The sequence below is a fragment of the Chlorocebus sabaeus genome, chromosome 12 (genome assembly GCF_047675955.1).
Source record: "Chlorocebus sabaeus isolate Y175 chromosome 12, mChlSab1.0.hap1, whole genome shotgun sequence".
NCBI lineage: Eukaryota > Metazoa > Chordata > Mammalia > Primates > Cercopithecidae > Chlorocebus > Chlorocebus sabaeus.
The window spans coordinates 29,074,108-29,087,285 of NC_132915.1; the positions used below are offsets into that span (position 1 = coordinate 29,074,108).

At 42.2% G+C, this 13,178-nt stretch overlaps 1 protein-coding gene across 1 annotated transcript in view; it reads right to left on the reverse strand.

The window, feature by feature from the left end:
• Positions 1–150: 150 nt before the first annotated feature.
• Positions 151–13,178, reverse strand: part of PGM5 (phosphoglucomutase 5) — a 180,167-nt gene continuing 167,139 nt past the window's right edge. The window contains exon 11 of the mRNA XM_007969422.3: positions 151–1,638. Within this exon, the coding sequence (XP_007967613.3) occupies positions 1,549–1,638 (90 nt within the window). The 3' untranslated portion in view covers positions 151–1,548. The remainder of the gene's footprint in view (positions 1,639–13,178) is intronic.

Here is a 13,178-nt window from a genome sequence, read left to right on the forward strand (position 1 = left end):
CTGTTCCATTTAATACATGTCTCTAGTCATAATAGTGAAAAACAGCCCTTGCGGTTTTTCTGAAAGGCAAATTTATCAGGATAGGTCACCAGTACTGGAATTTATCAAATGGCGAAACAAACAAATAAGTAAAAACCCACAATCCTTGGATAAGGTTGAAATTAGGAATTTCTTTTTTATTGGCCACTAAATGTCCTAGCAAGTTTCTGACAGAAGCATAGACAGAAAATGGAAACAAATACCTTACTGGGAATGTTTCCTTGCTTGCACTAACCTTGACTACAGCAATAATGCATTGCTCAACAGTCAAAGTGCACCAGGTCATCTCCGCAAATGGCAGGATAAGTGACTGTGCCGTTCCCAAAGAAGCAAAACAGATGCAAACAGGTCCCACGGGTGTCCTGGCTGAGTACAGAGGAGGCTGCTGGAGCTGCAGTACCCTTTTCCTAAGCAAGGAAAGCCAGCTGTGACCCCCTGCTTGCCGGCAGGGGTCCCCACCCTCCCCTCCATCATCCGGCCCATAGCTGTACCACCAATTACATTTTCTTCCAGCATCCACTTCATTTCCTACTTTTACAGCATTTCGTCCTCTCCTTTTGCAGCCATTACAAATAAGATCAGAACTGTGTCCAAACAAGTGCATTAAGATAGGCCCCCACTGGCAAAGTCAAAGAGCTCTCACACATGGTGGTCTTTTTGTCTTCTCAGGAGGAACTTGTATAAACCCATGTACCAACATACTTGATATAATCAAGGAAGGGTCCCCCCAAATTGTAAGCATTTAATTGCAGAGTCTTGTCAAGAAACTTCTTCCCACCTTTACAACTGAATGGCTGAATTTGAGAGAAAGTATCCAGCTTAATAGCTAAAATAATATTATTTACAAAATAAGAGAGGAAGACACCTATTGGTATATTTTGTTGGAAGTGTGCCATTGTGATCTGTAGAAAGCTTTAGAAGATGTGAGAGAAGGTGGTACAGGGATGCGGGGGATGGGATGGGGGAGGCAGGGCCATCAGGTGGGTGGTAGGAGTGACGTGGGCTGTTGGGAATTCTATAATAAAACCTTCCCCCATTGTAGACCTGACATAGGATGAAAAGCTAAACCCTTCTCCATACTGGGAGTGTTTCCTTCTGCCTGCCCAGGGGCACCTGGGACTTAGGGTCAGCTTAATTCTAGCACTGTTCTCTCTTGTGATTTTAGAACATTTTCTCGCTTGGCACCAATGATGCGCAGATGTTGTGATTAACAGCTGCCTAGCCCAGTCATTGTCAAAAGGGAAGGTTCCTTTGTGTGATGAAATGTAGATATCAAATGATTGTGCAGCTTTAACAGACAGCTAAAGGCCCTGTTGCATTTGGAGGAATGGGACAAAACCAAAACCAAATGGAATTTTTTTCTTTTCCCCCCACCCTCTGTCCCCCAAAAGCAAAATATCTTTTGTTTTTCCAAAGTCATAAGAGGCACAAACAGGTAGCAAGAAGGCATCAGTGAAGCGTCTCCCGCTGAGCGCACTCTTTGGCCCTGGTGAGTGATCTTTCCGCTACTCAGGTGATGACAGTGGGTCCCCTCCGGCCAGTTCTCTCATGAATCTGGGATATTTTCAGTGCGATGGCTATGAGAGGACTCAGCACTGCCTGCAAAAGGAAAAGGAAAGTCTGTGAACAACTCAAGTCAGTTACATTTTGGGGCATCTACTGGATTTCTATGATAAGCATCTGGACTTAGATTCCAATTCACTGTTTACAGGCAGTGTCTTCATGGGCAGGACATCTGTCCTCTCTCGACCTTTGCTTCCTCCTCCACCAATGGAAGTTGGAATGGGCGGGGCAGGAGGGTAGGGGGAGAAGGTGATCTCCAAAGTCTTAACCAGCTTCAAAAGAAATTTATTTATAATAGGAAAAAGTACAGCCCAACTACCAAACATGAGAGCACTGTATGAACACAGCATTGTGAATTAAGGGAGTTCAGAAAACTCCCAGTCTTCTGCTGCTACACCCTCATCCTCACTACACACACACACACACACACACACACACGAGAATAAAAGCTCATTCTTCATCCTAGGGCCATGGATTTAAAGAACCTACAATCCTGATGTTTCTGAAATGACAGACCAATTCATTGGCCAATGTTGCAGAAATAACTGATCATGCCTTCCCATCACATAACACCGGGCTTATGAGGCACCTCAGTGGGTTCCCTGGAGGAGGTGGGCGTGCTTTAGAAGCCTGAGGAATAGGTTCTTGGGAAGGTGAAGGACATGAGGAGGAGGAAGACTCATTTTTTTCTTATTGTTTCATGGGATTGAGGCATTGTTTTCCGAGGTGTGGAGCATGCAACACTCACGATTTTCAGTGGTGCGTGGATATGGTATTGCTAATAAAACAGTGAGAAAATCAGTCTATTTTCCATTCTTCTTCAATCCTTCTGATTTCATCAAGGAAAAACTCTGTTTGCTGCCAACCTTTAACACTTTAACCAAGATAGTGCATGCCTCAGGCAAGAGTTACCCAGCTAGAAGGTAAAGTCACTGCATGTTTTTATTGAATTCATGTTCATGATGTGCTTATATTTATCAAGTGGGATTGTTTTTTCCATGTAGAGTACTTTTTATAATAAATAAGTAGATTGAGGTAAAAACAAAGCAAGTCAATTTAAAGACAAATATTGGCCATGCGTGGTGGCTCATGCCTGTAATCCCAATACTTGGGAAGGCTGAGGTGGAGGATCACTTGAGCCAGGAGTTTAATACCAGCCTAAGCAACATAGACCCCATCTCTACAAAAAACAAAAATCACCTGAGTGCAGTTGTGTGTGCCTGTAGTCCTAGCTACTTGATAGGCTGAGATGGGAGGATGGATTGAGCCCAGAAGTTCAAGATTACAATGAACTATGATTACACAACTGCATTCCAACTTGGGTAACAAAGTGAGACCGTGCCTCTCTCTAAAAAGAAAAAATAAAAATAAAATAAAAAATAAAGACACATACTAATATAGAGATACTGATAGAAAAGAAGTTTGGGTAACACTAGGATAAGGGAAGAAACAAAAATTCTGTAATTCAGGAAAATAAAGCTTGCATTTTGGGAGGGGGAAAGGAATTCAGTTCCTTGTGGGCCCTAACCTATTCCCATGCATGAAGGGAGTACACGCATTCCAATCCACACAACAAGAACACAAGAAAATGCACAAGGTACAAGACAGCACAAGTAGTCCGTTGTGTCCTGAATGGCATATAGATACAGAAGAATCCTGAGAGATGTGAGCCAGCCTTGTTGGGAGGGACCTAAATGCTAAGGTGAGGTGTAAGATTTAATTCATTAGGCAACGGGAGGCACTGAAGTGTTTTGGGTTGGAAGGTGATATCAGAGCTGTGCTTTGGAAATATTGATCTGGCAGCAATTTATGGTTACAAGTATTAAATTATCTTACTCTATGAAGATGGCTAGATGGACAAGCTCACACAGATTCCTGGAAGCTGGAAGAAAAATGAAAATCTAGAACACAGGAAAGTGGCACTTTCCTCTGATTCCATGTTGATCATCTTGATTCATAAAAACAAAAGGGATTCTTTTCCTCTTAATAACCCAGTTGGTGCCCAGAAACATTTTATACTGGCACATTTTGCCAGGACATATCCCATGTGATGCCAAGATAGAGGGATCTCTATTCTTTAGGAGCAAAGTGCCCATTTTGTACAGAAATTCAATTTTTAGCTTTGCTCCTCTTCTTGTCTTCTCTTCCCTCTTTCCTGCTCACCTTTTTTGGTTATGTAATTCTTCATTAACACCTATCAAAGAAGTTAAACTCAGACAGAAAAAGAGAGTGAAGTTAAACTTAATCACTTTAGCTGAGGTTTTAGAGGCCAAATAAAGATAAACATATACTATCCTATTATTTTAAGAAAATGCAATGAAAATGAATTTGAAACTTACAGAACTAAAGGATTAAAACATATTCGGTTTTATATCACTGTAAATTTCAAGATTTTTTGACTCCACATCTTTAAGTGGTGGTACCTACTGGCAAAAGGGTGGGGAAGCAAGTTTTAACAAATACTGTAAACACCAGAGAATTTCTCTTTACTGATCTCCTCTTAACTCTACAAACTAACACATGCTTTCCACTTCAGTAAAACATCCTGACTCACATCCATAGCTCACTAGATGTCGTGACCAACAGATCACTCTCTAATACGCTCACCTACTTCTACCTTCAGCAGTTGAGTTCTGTGTTTATCAGGAGTCAGTTAAGTTTGTTCCCAATATGTTAATGCCTATTGTACTAATTATTGAGACTACGCAATTTAATTATATGTAAACCAATGAAATGTGAATGCAAATAAGATGACTTTTTTTTCCTATGAAAATTAAGTTGAGTGTTTTGGAAAGAACATATAATGGTGATTAACTAATCCTGTCAAATTAGATGTGGGTGAGACACTACAAAATATTGGGGAGAAATTTTTAAATTATAGAAGAATTATTTTTTCAGGTTGCTTCACAATTGTCACTAAGTTCCTATTGTAATATAAAGGAATCAAAGACAGATATTATAGATGATGAATTATGAGCGGGAATTTTTGAAGAAAGAGGATTACAATGGCAAACAGTGTGCTTATATTAAAGAAAAGGTCTTGGACCAAAAATCAAAACATTGGCAAATGCATGTACACGTATATGTTTTATGATAAAAATGTAATAGGATATCTGTGTGTATAGTGGACCTACTTAACTCTCTTTCTGGATTTATCAACCAAGCACTTGTCCCTTCTGTTCATGTCAGAGAAGAGGGCTTCTGTGGTGCTTATGCAAGCTGAAGGGAAGAAGATGCCACATGAGGAAACCCCTGAACATGAGGATTCCCATCCTGAGCCAAGAGCCCTGGGCAAATCTGGCACAGATGCCATGGAGTCATCTGCCTTCAGGGAAATATGAGTGTTTGGGAAGAAGCACATCAAGGATAACTACCTCACTGATGTTCAGTCTTTTCAGCCATTTTCCAGGAACCACAGAACTTCTTTAGATTTTGTATGATCCTAGGAAGGCCTGGGAAGAAGTCCCTAAAAATACCCAAGATTGAAATTTTTGCCAGCTTTGTGGAAAGGAAACTTCAAGTTAAGCTCCCATTTTTAAGACTAATGAACTAATTTATTTTTTCTTCCCTGAGTGTATAAATTAAATAGTCGTGTGTCACGTAATGATGGGGACACGTTCTGAGAAATGCATCGTTAGGAAATTTCATCCTTATGCAAACATTATAGAGTGTACTTACACAAACCTAGATGATATGTATATTTTTATTTATATATTGTTTTTCATATGGGAAACTAAACGTCCCAGCACCATCGCTAAATATCAATTATTTCCCCCACTCGATTCACAATGTTGGTATCAAGTGCCATGTATCAGGTTTCTATACACGCTCCATTCCAATACTATGGGGCCACCATAGAATATGTGGTCTGTTGTCGACAGAGACATCACTACACCATGTATGATGGTATATATGTGCTAGAATGAGTGGCCACATCATGAGGGAGGGCAGAAACTTTCTCTTATTCATTGCTAAGAAAAGTATCTACTGCTTACGAGATACTCAATACATCTTTGTGGAGTAAATGAATGATATATTTAATGAAAAGATGATGAGGCAAATAGAGACTCCTGTGGGCATTCCTGGAGGACATTGTGTACATGTGGGAGGGTCAGCAGTACTGGGATTTTACTCATGTTTTTCTTTAGAAATCACACCTCTGACACATGTAAGCCCCAGACACTTCTCTCGTATCATCAACCATGCCTCATAGGGGGTGGGAGTTAATTTTCCTGAGGCAATTGGACAGGCCATTGGAATGAGGAGCAAAAAGAGGGGTTATGAACTGTGGATGTGAGTTTTCTAACATGGAGCTGGAAGTACAGAATTTCAAAAGCAGAGAGGAGTGTGGATTGGTGTCGTTTGATTTCTTCATGGCACAGATGAGGACACTAAAGCCCAGTGGGACACAGGATTGACCCATGGTCACACATCTGTTTGGTGGCTGAGCTGGGATAAAAACACAACATGGCCTCCTCTACTGCACTTTCCATCATACAGTTCTGCATATAAGATCTGAGAGTGACAAGGATAAAGAGAGAAAGACAATATGCACTGAATGGGGAGGAGCAGGGAAATCGTGGGATCGCCACCCTGTTGGACCAGATGAGTCCCACAGCAGATGAGGAGTTGGGTAGGACTGACCAGTCTTCCTCCCTGACCAAAACCAGGCAGACAGTGGGAGAAGAGGTGTTCTCAGTTATGTGGGTTATGTGAATGTCCTGGAAACTCCAAAATGACCCTTTGTGAATAAAGGAAATAAATTAATAGAGACTTTAATAAACTATGTTAGAGTATAGCATTGTTTTTCTAATTCCAGTGTTTTTTAGAGTGCCTAACGTATTTTTTCTACAGTCAAGAGTAGGAAGCAGTGACTGTTTATCTTGCTCCAAACCAAGCGGGTCACGCATCCTTTCAAGACGGCATCTTCTGCCACCTTGCAAGGTTTTCTGGATGTTTGCTGTCCACTAACGTGGACAGGCTACAGGGGAAATTGGATCCTCTCTCTATTTAAAGTTTTGACACTGTGTTTATCATGAATTTTTTGGACACTGATTTTGATTTTTTTGAATTGCACTACAGTATTTATCTTGATTACTGAGTATTTTGGCATCCATGCCCACTTAAATTTTGCACCTAGTTAACCTCACATTAATCCTAGCCCACATAAATCCTAGATTCGGTTTTAACTTGTTCATACTCCCTGGAAAGGCACAGAGAGTTTCTCTTTTTACTTTCTCTCCCATCTTCTGTTTTGCTTTATGTCATTGTTATAATCCACTTTCATGTAAATTAGATTCATTAAAAAAAAAAAAACAAACCTAACAAACTGAACTTCTTACCCTGGGACAAGCAATAGACAGGAGGGATGTAAAGGATCTGAATGTTACAAGACTCAAAGTAAATAGTTAACTGATTTTTTGGAGGAAAACAATACCCTAACCAGAATCATAATCACTTATCAAGCAAGATTTGTCAGAATTTTTGGAGGGAACCTAGTGCTGGGCTGGTCTCTATGAGGAATGTGCATTTGTACAGTTGGGGAAGGAGTGGAGCCACGGGTGGAGAGTGAATAGGTGTGGATGACGATAATTACCATAGTTCATCTTTTGGGGAAGTCAGTACAAACCAGAGAATGCAGGTCATCCAACAACAGAAAACACTGACATTCTGGCATCCATAAAATAGAGATTTATAACAAATGCTACTTTCTCCTGATCCCTAGGATCAACTAACAACACTCCCACTTTGTTTAAAACCTGCTAAACCTGAATGCCAGGCTTTCTCTCTGGATTTTATGCAAACATTCATTTTCGGTCAATATGCTGTTTGCATAGGCTAAGGCAGTGGTTCTCAAACTTGAACATGCACCAGTATCCCCTGGTGGGTCTGTTAAAGTGCAAACTGCAGCACCCCTCGTCCTGAGTGTCTGATTCAAGGGGTCTGGGTTGGGGCCCAAGGACTGACATTTCCAACAGTTTCCCAGGATGCTGTTGGTCCAGGAGCCACATTCTGAGGACCACTGCTCTAAGGTATGCTAATTATTGTGCCTGTCAAATGCTTTGCTCCAGCCAAATCCCAGGCTGCATTGTTTGCATCACATGATCCCAATGCTTGGCTGCAGCTGATTGGACCAGAAGTGGCCATCTGATCTACAGGCAGCCAATCCAGAGGCTGGCTAGCAACCAACAATACAGCCTGGGGCAAAAAGTTCACCTAGCCTAGCAGATTATTAGCCTCAGGGATTTGAACTGTAAGTAATGAAAGAACGGACAGTTAGTAGTGGGAACTAAATCACGAGGTTATAATGAATTAACCACGAAGGCATAAGACTCCATGGTAACCCTAGATTATGAGAAAGCAGAGACTCTGAGAAAGATGACAAAAAATGATAAGAAAGCAGGGTGAAACCAGGAGAAGAATTAAAAAGAGCAGAAGGAAATAATAAACGAGTTGGTAGAGAGAAAACAATGGCATGATTCCCAGTGATCCCTAAAGACCCACTACCTCCCACTAGGAAGGCCTGAAGTGGTAACTGTACTCCAGGTCTAGTCTCTGAGATTTGGCCATGTGACAGACCCCACTCTTGGCTTTCTTGAGCTTAGATCTTTTTGCATATTAAAATCAAAAATTTTAAACAAATTAAAATAAAACCACAATTAATAAGATAAACACCCAAAGTGTATTTCTCTTAGATTGTTTTGAGGTATCATCATGGTCCAGTTTTCTACCACCAACTAACCAAAAAGCTTTTTTTCTTATGAAACGTAACATCTTGCAAACCAAAATTAACTTCCTCGCCGTGCCAGTCCATGGTGCCACCTTCTCTTTCCTGCTAGGAGCACATCCCTCTGAGTTCTCCATCTGCTCAGCTAGAAGTATTCCTCAGTGGGTCCTTCTTCCTTTCCTGTACATCCAAGCAGTTGCCAAACCCTCTGATTCTATTTCTCCCCATCTACTTCCTCATTCTCATCCCCACTGTTTCCTTAACACAGTGCCCCACCATCTCCAGCTTGCATGAGTCTGCTATCTGTTCTCAGTCTCATCAGAGAGAGCTTCTTTTCACAGGAGACTTGTTCATGTGAGCCTCTGATGTAAAAGGCTCAGATGGCTTCACCAAGGCTGTGGTCAGCCCCTCTCAGCCTCGCTGTCAGGCTCTTGACATTTAGATTTCACCCTCTGTTAGGCAGAATAATGGTCCCCTAAAGATATCAGGTCCTACTTCCCCAACTCTATAAATATTACCTTATTTGGGGAAAAACAGGGGTTTTGCAGATGTGGTTAAAGAACTTGCAATGAGAACATTATCATGGATTATTCTGGTGAGCCCTACATGCAATTGAAATTATTCTTATAAGAGAGAGTCAGAGGGAGACCATATGCACCCAGAGAGAGGAGAAGACCATGTGAAGGCACAGGCAGAGGCAGCAGTGATGTGGCCATAAACCGCTGACTGCCTGCAGCCCCCAGAAGCTGCAACAGGTAAGGGAGGCATTCTCTCCTAGGGCCTCCAAAGGGAGCGTAGCCCTGCCCAATCCTTGGTTTCACACTCCTGGCCTCCTGAGCATGAGAGAACACCTTTCTGTTGTTTCCAACCACCCAGTCTGTGTAATCTGTTACAGCAGCCACAGGAAATGAGTACATCCTTCATCTCCGCTCCTCCTCCCCAATCCCCTTCCTGCTCCTTCTCCCATCTGCCCGCCCCCATTAAGCTGTGATCTCCCAGTCTGAAGCAGCCCCGGCTCCCACTTTCTCTCTTGTACTTTTTAATGCATTGTTCGAGTTTAGAATGATTTTAAAATCTCACCCTCCCTCAAGGCCTCCTGCATGAAATCTCTCTGAACACCCCTCCCCGACCCAATAGGCCTCTCCATTCCCTGGACCCCTCTCTACTAATTCCTGTTTTTTCTTTTTTTTTCTTGAATTATAGGAATTTTTGGGGGAGTTTTCTCTTCCTTCACCACACTTCAACTGAAGTCTAAGCTACTGGGAGGTAAAGTTTTCTTAAAAGTCTTTGTTTCCTTCACAATACGTATCTTGCCCGAGGAGATGCTCAAAATAATCACTGGTAGGTTTGGAATATTCTGTCAAAAGTGAGCCATTAGGTGTTGAAGGTGCTGGGGTGATCTACTGAGAAACCACCTTGCTCTTTGTACTCCCTTCATCCAGAAGATTCATCCTGATTTACGAGGAAGAGATGAAGCTAGCCACCCATCCCCCATGTGCCTCCCCATCAATCTGACTGAGGGTCCGGGCCTTTGTGCTCCTCATTACCTGCCTGGGAAGGCTTAATAGGCACTTGGATGGTTCCAGCTGAGCCACTGAATGCTAATGTGAACAAGGGGCTGGGGTGGTGGGTTAATAATTCCAGAGGTGAAAGAAAAAGAAAGCTGCCCAATCCAGGAATGTGGTGAAGGGAAAAGGATTGTGCATTCTGGAAATGGTGTGAACCTGAGTCTCCTTGGATGCAGTGCCGCCAAAGAGGAAAGGAGGCACTAGGAGGAGGATTGCCTGCGGATAGTGGCAAGGACCACCAGGGAAAAAACTCTATGCCCATGCCCAACACAGCACAGCAGACAGGTGGGCGGGGGGTCAACAATCAGAGGTGACATGGCTGAGTAGCTAGGAACCCCATTGCAATGGCAACCACAGAGACCCACTCTCTTCCCCAGGGCAGCGTGAGGCCTCCTGTGCCTTCCATCCCTCTGGACTGTCTTCAAGGATCTGGAAAAGGGGAGGGAGCCCCCAAATGATCACTCCTGAGCTTCCTGTCTATTCAAATAGGAGGTGGTGAGCTAGAAATTTTTGATTTGTACAATACAGAAATGTGACATCCCTCACATCCCAAAAGTCATGGAACAATTCCTACCTGTTATGATGATAAACCTGGAGTCACCCTCTGGCTTCATTTCCAATACAATTCAGCGTTGGAGACAGGTTCTGATTACATTGCCCTTCAAATCCTCAACATCCATGCAAAGTAACAGAAAGAGCCAAGTACGAGGCTACATTATAAGAACCCCTGCCCACCAGGATGCCAGGGAGGGGGAGCGGGAATTCATCCCACGCTCCTCTAGCCCAGCAGGAGTCCTGGCAAAGGTCTGCCTCTTCTGGGAGGCTGTCCCCCAGTCCCTTGTCCTGTGCTCACCTATGGGGGGGCACCTTTTCGTAATCTGCACAGAAGTACCCTAAATGCTATTTTACCCTAAAGGCTTAATGCTGTGTGTTTACAGTAGCCCAGGTTCTAGGTAACAAAGATGACTAGCTATTTTAAATCCATTTTGGAAGCCTACAGAATAGAAATGATCACTGAAAATGAAGTCAAAGACATTTTTGCTAATAAAATTAAATGAAAATACTAAACATTGCAGACATGTTGATCCTTATTATAATACATACAACCCCCATCCTAACTTTAATCCCCTTTTCATGTCATAAACCTACTTGTCTCTCTTGATCCCGAATGGACCTAAAATTAGCCAAATTAGACAATATGAAAAATGACTATAGATAAATCTGGATTTAGAGCCCAACCCTGAGAGAATCAATCTATCTTGTCAATTTCAGGAAAATAGCCCATCTCAAAAGTTCTCTTCTGAGGAGGAAAAAAGCTATTCCAAGACAGAAATAGGTGAAATACTCCCAAAGAGGCTCATCAAAGCGAAACTAAGCTAGCATTTTGGGAATGCAGTGACCTGCCTGACAGAAACCTGATAGACCAGGGAGGCTTGGCCTCCTTCTCCACCACCCTCCCCACGTTTGCAATTGATTTGGGACTTTAGGAGGTGAAGGCATTTAGACTGCGAATCCAAAATAAGATAGAAGAGTAATGAAGCTGAATTTTTTGAGACAGAGTCTCACTCTGTCACCCAGGCTGGAGTGCAGTGGCATGATCTTGGCTCACTGCAACCTCTGCCTCCTAGGTTCCAGCAATTCTACTGCCTCAACCTCCTGAGTAGCTGGGATTATAGGTGCAAACTACCAGACCCAGCTAATTTTTGTATTTTTAGTAAAGATAGGATTTCTCCATGTGGGCCAGGCTGGCCTTGGTCTCCAGACCTCAGGTGATCCACCTAAGTGCTGGGATTACAGGTGTGAGTCACTGTGCCAGGCCTGATATTTTTGTTCAAATGTGAACTCTAATTGGCTCCATGCCCTGTGGGGATGGAGAAAGGGAGACAGCAAGAGCACTGGCCGCTGTCTGTGGGAGCAGCTGAGAGGCTTTAGGCACCATCTCTGAGCCCTTTCACTGTGCTGCTGGATACTACAAACCTACCTGCAAGAGCTGACAGTTTAAATTGTTAGGACTGTTTCCCTGGCCACGGTTTTCCTGTTCCTCTCTTCTTTCTTTCTATCCACCTCTCCCCTCACCTTCTGCCACCAAAACATTGAAAAGATGGGGAATTACTAATTGGTTCAGATCCCCATCCCTCCCTCTCATGTCTTCACATTTCTCTTCATTGGGTATATCCACACTAAGCTTCCAGGTTTCTTTCACATGGAACACACTTGCTAATTTAAAGGGAAACTAGGATCTCCTCTGCCTTTACCAAATGGGTTAGCAGAAATAAAACTTCAAGATTGAAACTAGAGGTTAAAAAAACCAAAGGGCCATTGCCTCTCCAGTTTGTTACTCAAAGGACTCTCTCCATTCTCCATTTTCCTCCCTTTGGTTAGTATTCTCAGTCCTCATTGCCATTTTATATAGTTTGTGCCTTGGATTCTAAGTTTTGATTCTTTAGTAATTTTGTAATAGCTGGCACTGAGTACCCAAAATGTGCCAAGCACTATTCCAAAGTCATGCATTGAATTAATCTCTAAATAGATTATTCTCATTTTACAGATGAGGAAACTGAGGCTTGGAGGCATTACATCACTTGTGCAGTCACACGGCAAACAAGTGGCAAAGCTGAGCTCTGAACCCACTCAGTACTGTGATTTTAACTTCAAAGCTAGCCTGGATCTCACTACCCTAGATTGCCCTTATACTGAGGGAAATGTTTTCATTTTCTGAAGTTTAAAAATATATTTGTCTTAATGCCAAAAGTTTCCCTGTTTCCAGGCACACTATTTGACAATTACCTTTTTAAGGATTGTGAAATATAACAATCACAGGGAAATGCAAAAAATTTAACGTACTCTAATTATATGGAAAACGGATGCTTGTCCTTCTGAAGACAAAGCCTATCTGAGTTCTAAGTGAACCCATCAAGTCGTTCTCCCTTGTTAGCATACTGTCAGCACATACCGCCTAGTCCAGTCTTTTTCTTTAGCAACACCTTTTATGATATTAAAGGGCTTCCCTTTGATTCCCATTCACAGAATTTTTATCATGAAGAGATGATGCATTTTATCAAATGCTTTTTTTGTGTTAATTTTGTTTTCGCTTTCGAATTCAGTTGCCCTTATAATACTCTGTATTCTCTCATTCCTCAGCATATAGGTAATTTCTATACGTGTCCCCTGTAGCATGAAAAGAATTTACACATTGAGTTGATGTTGCATGGTGTAGTATCTAGATATGTCTATTACATCAGGTGTGTTAACTAAGTTGTTTAAATATGCTATGTTCTTAC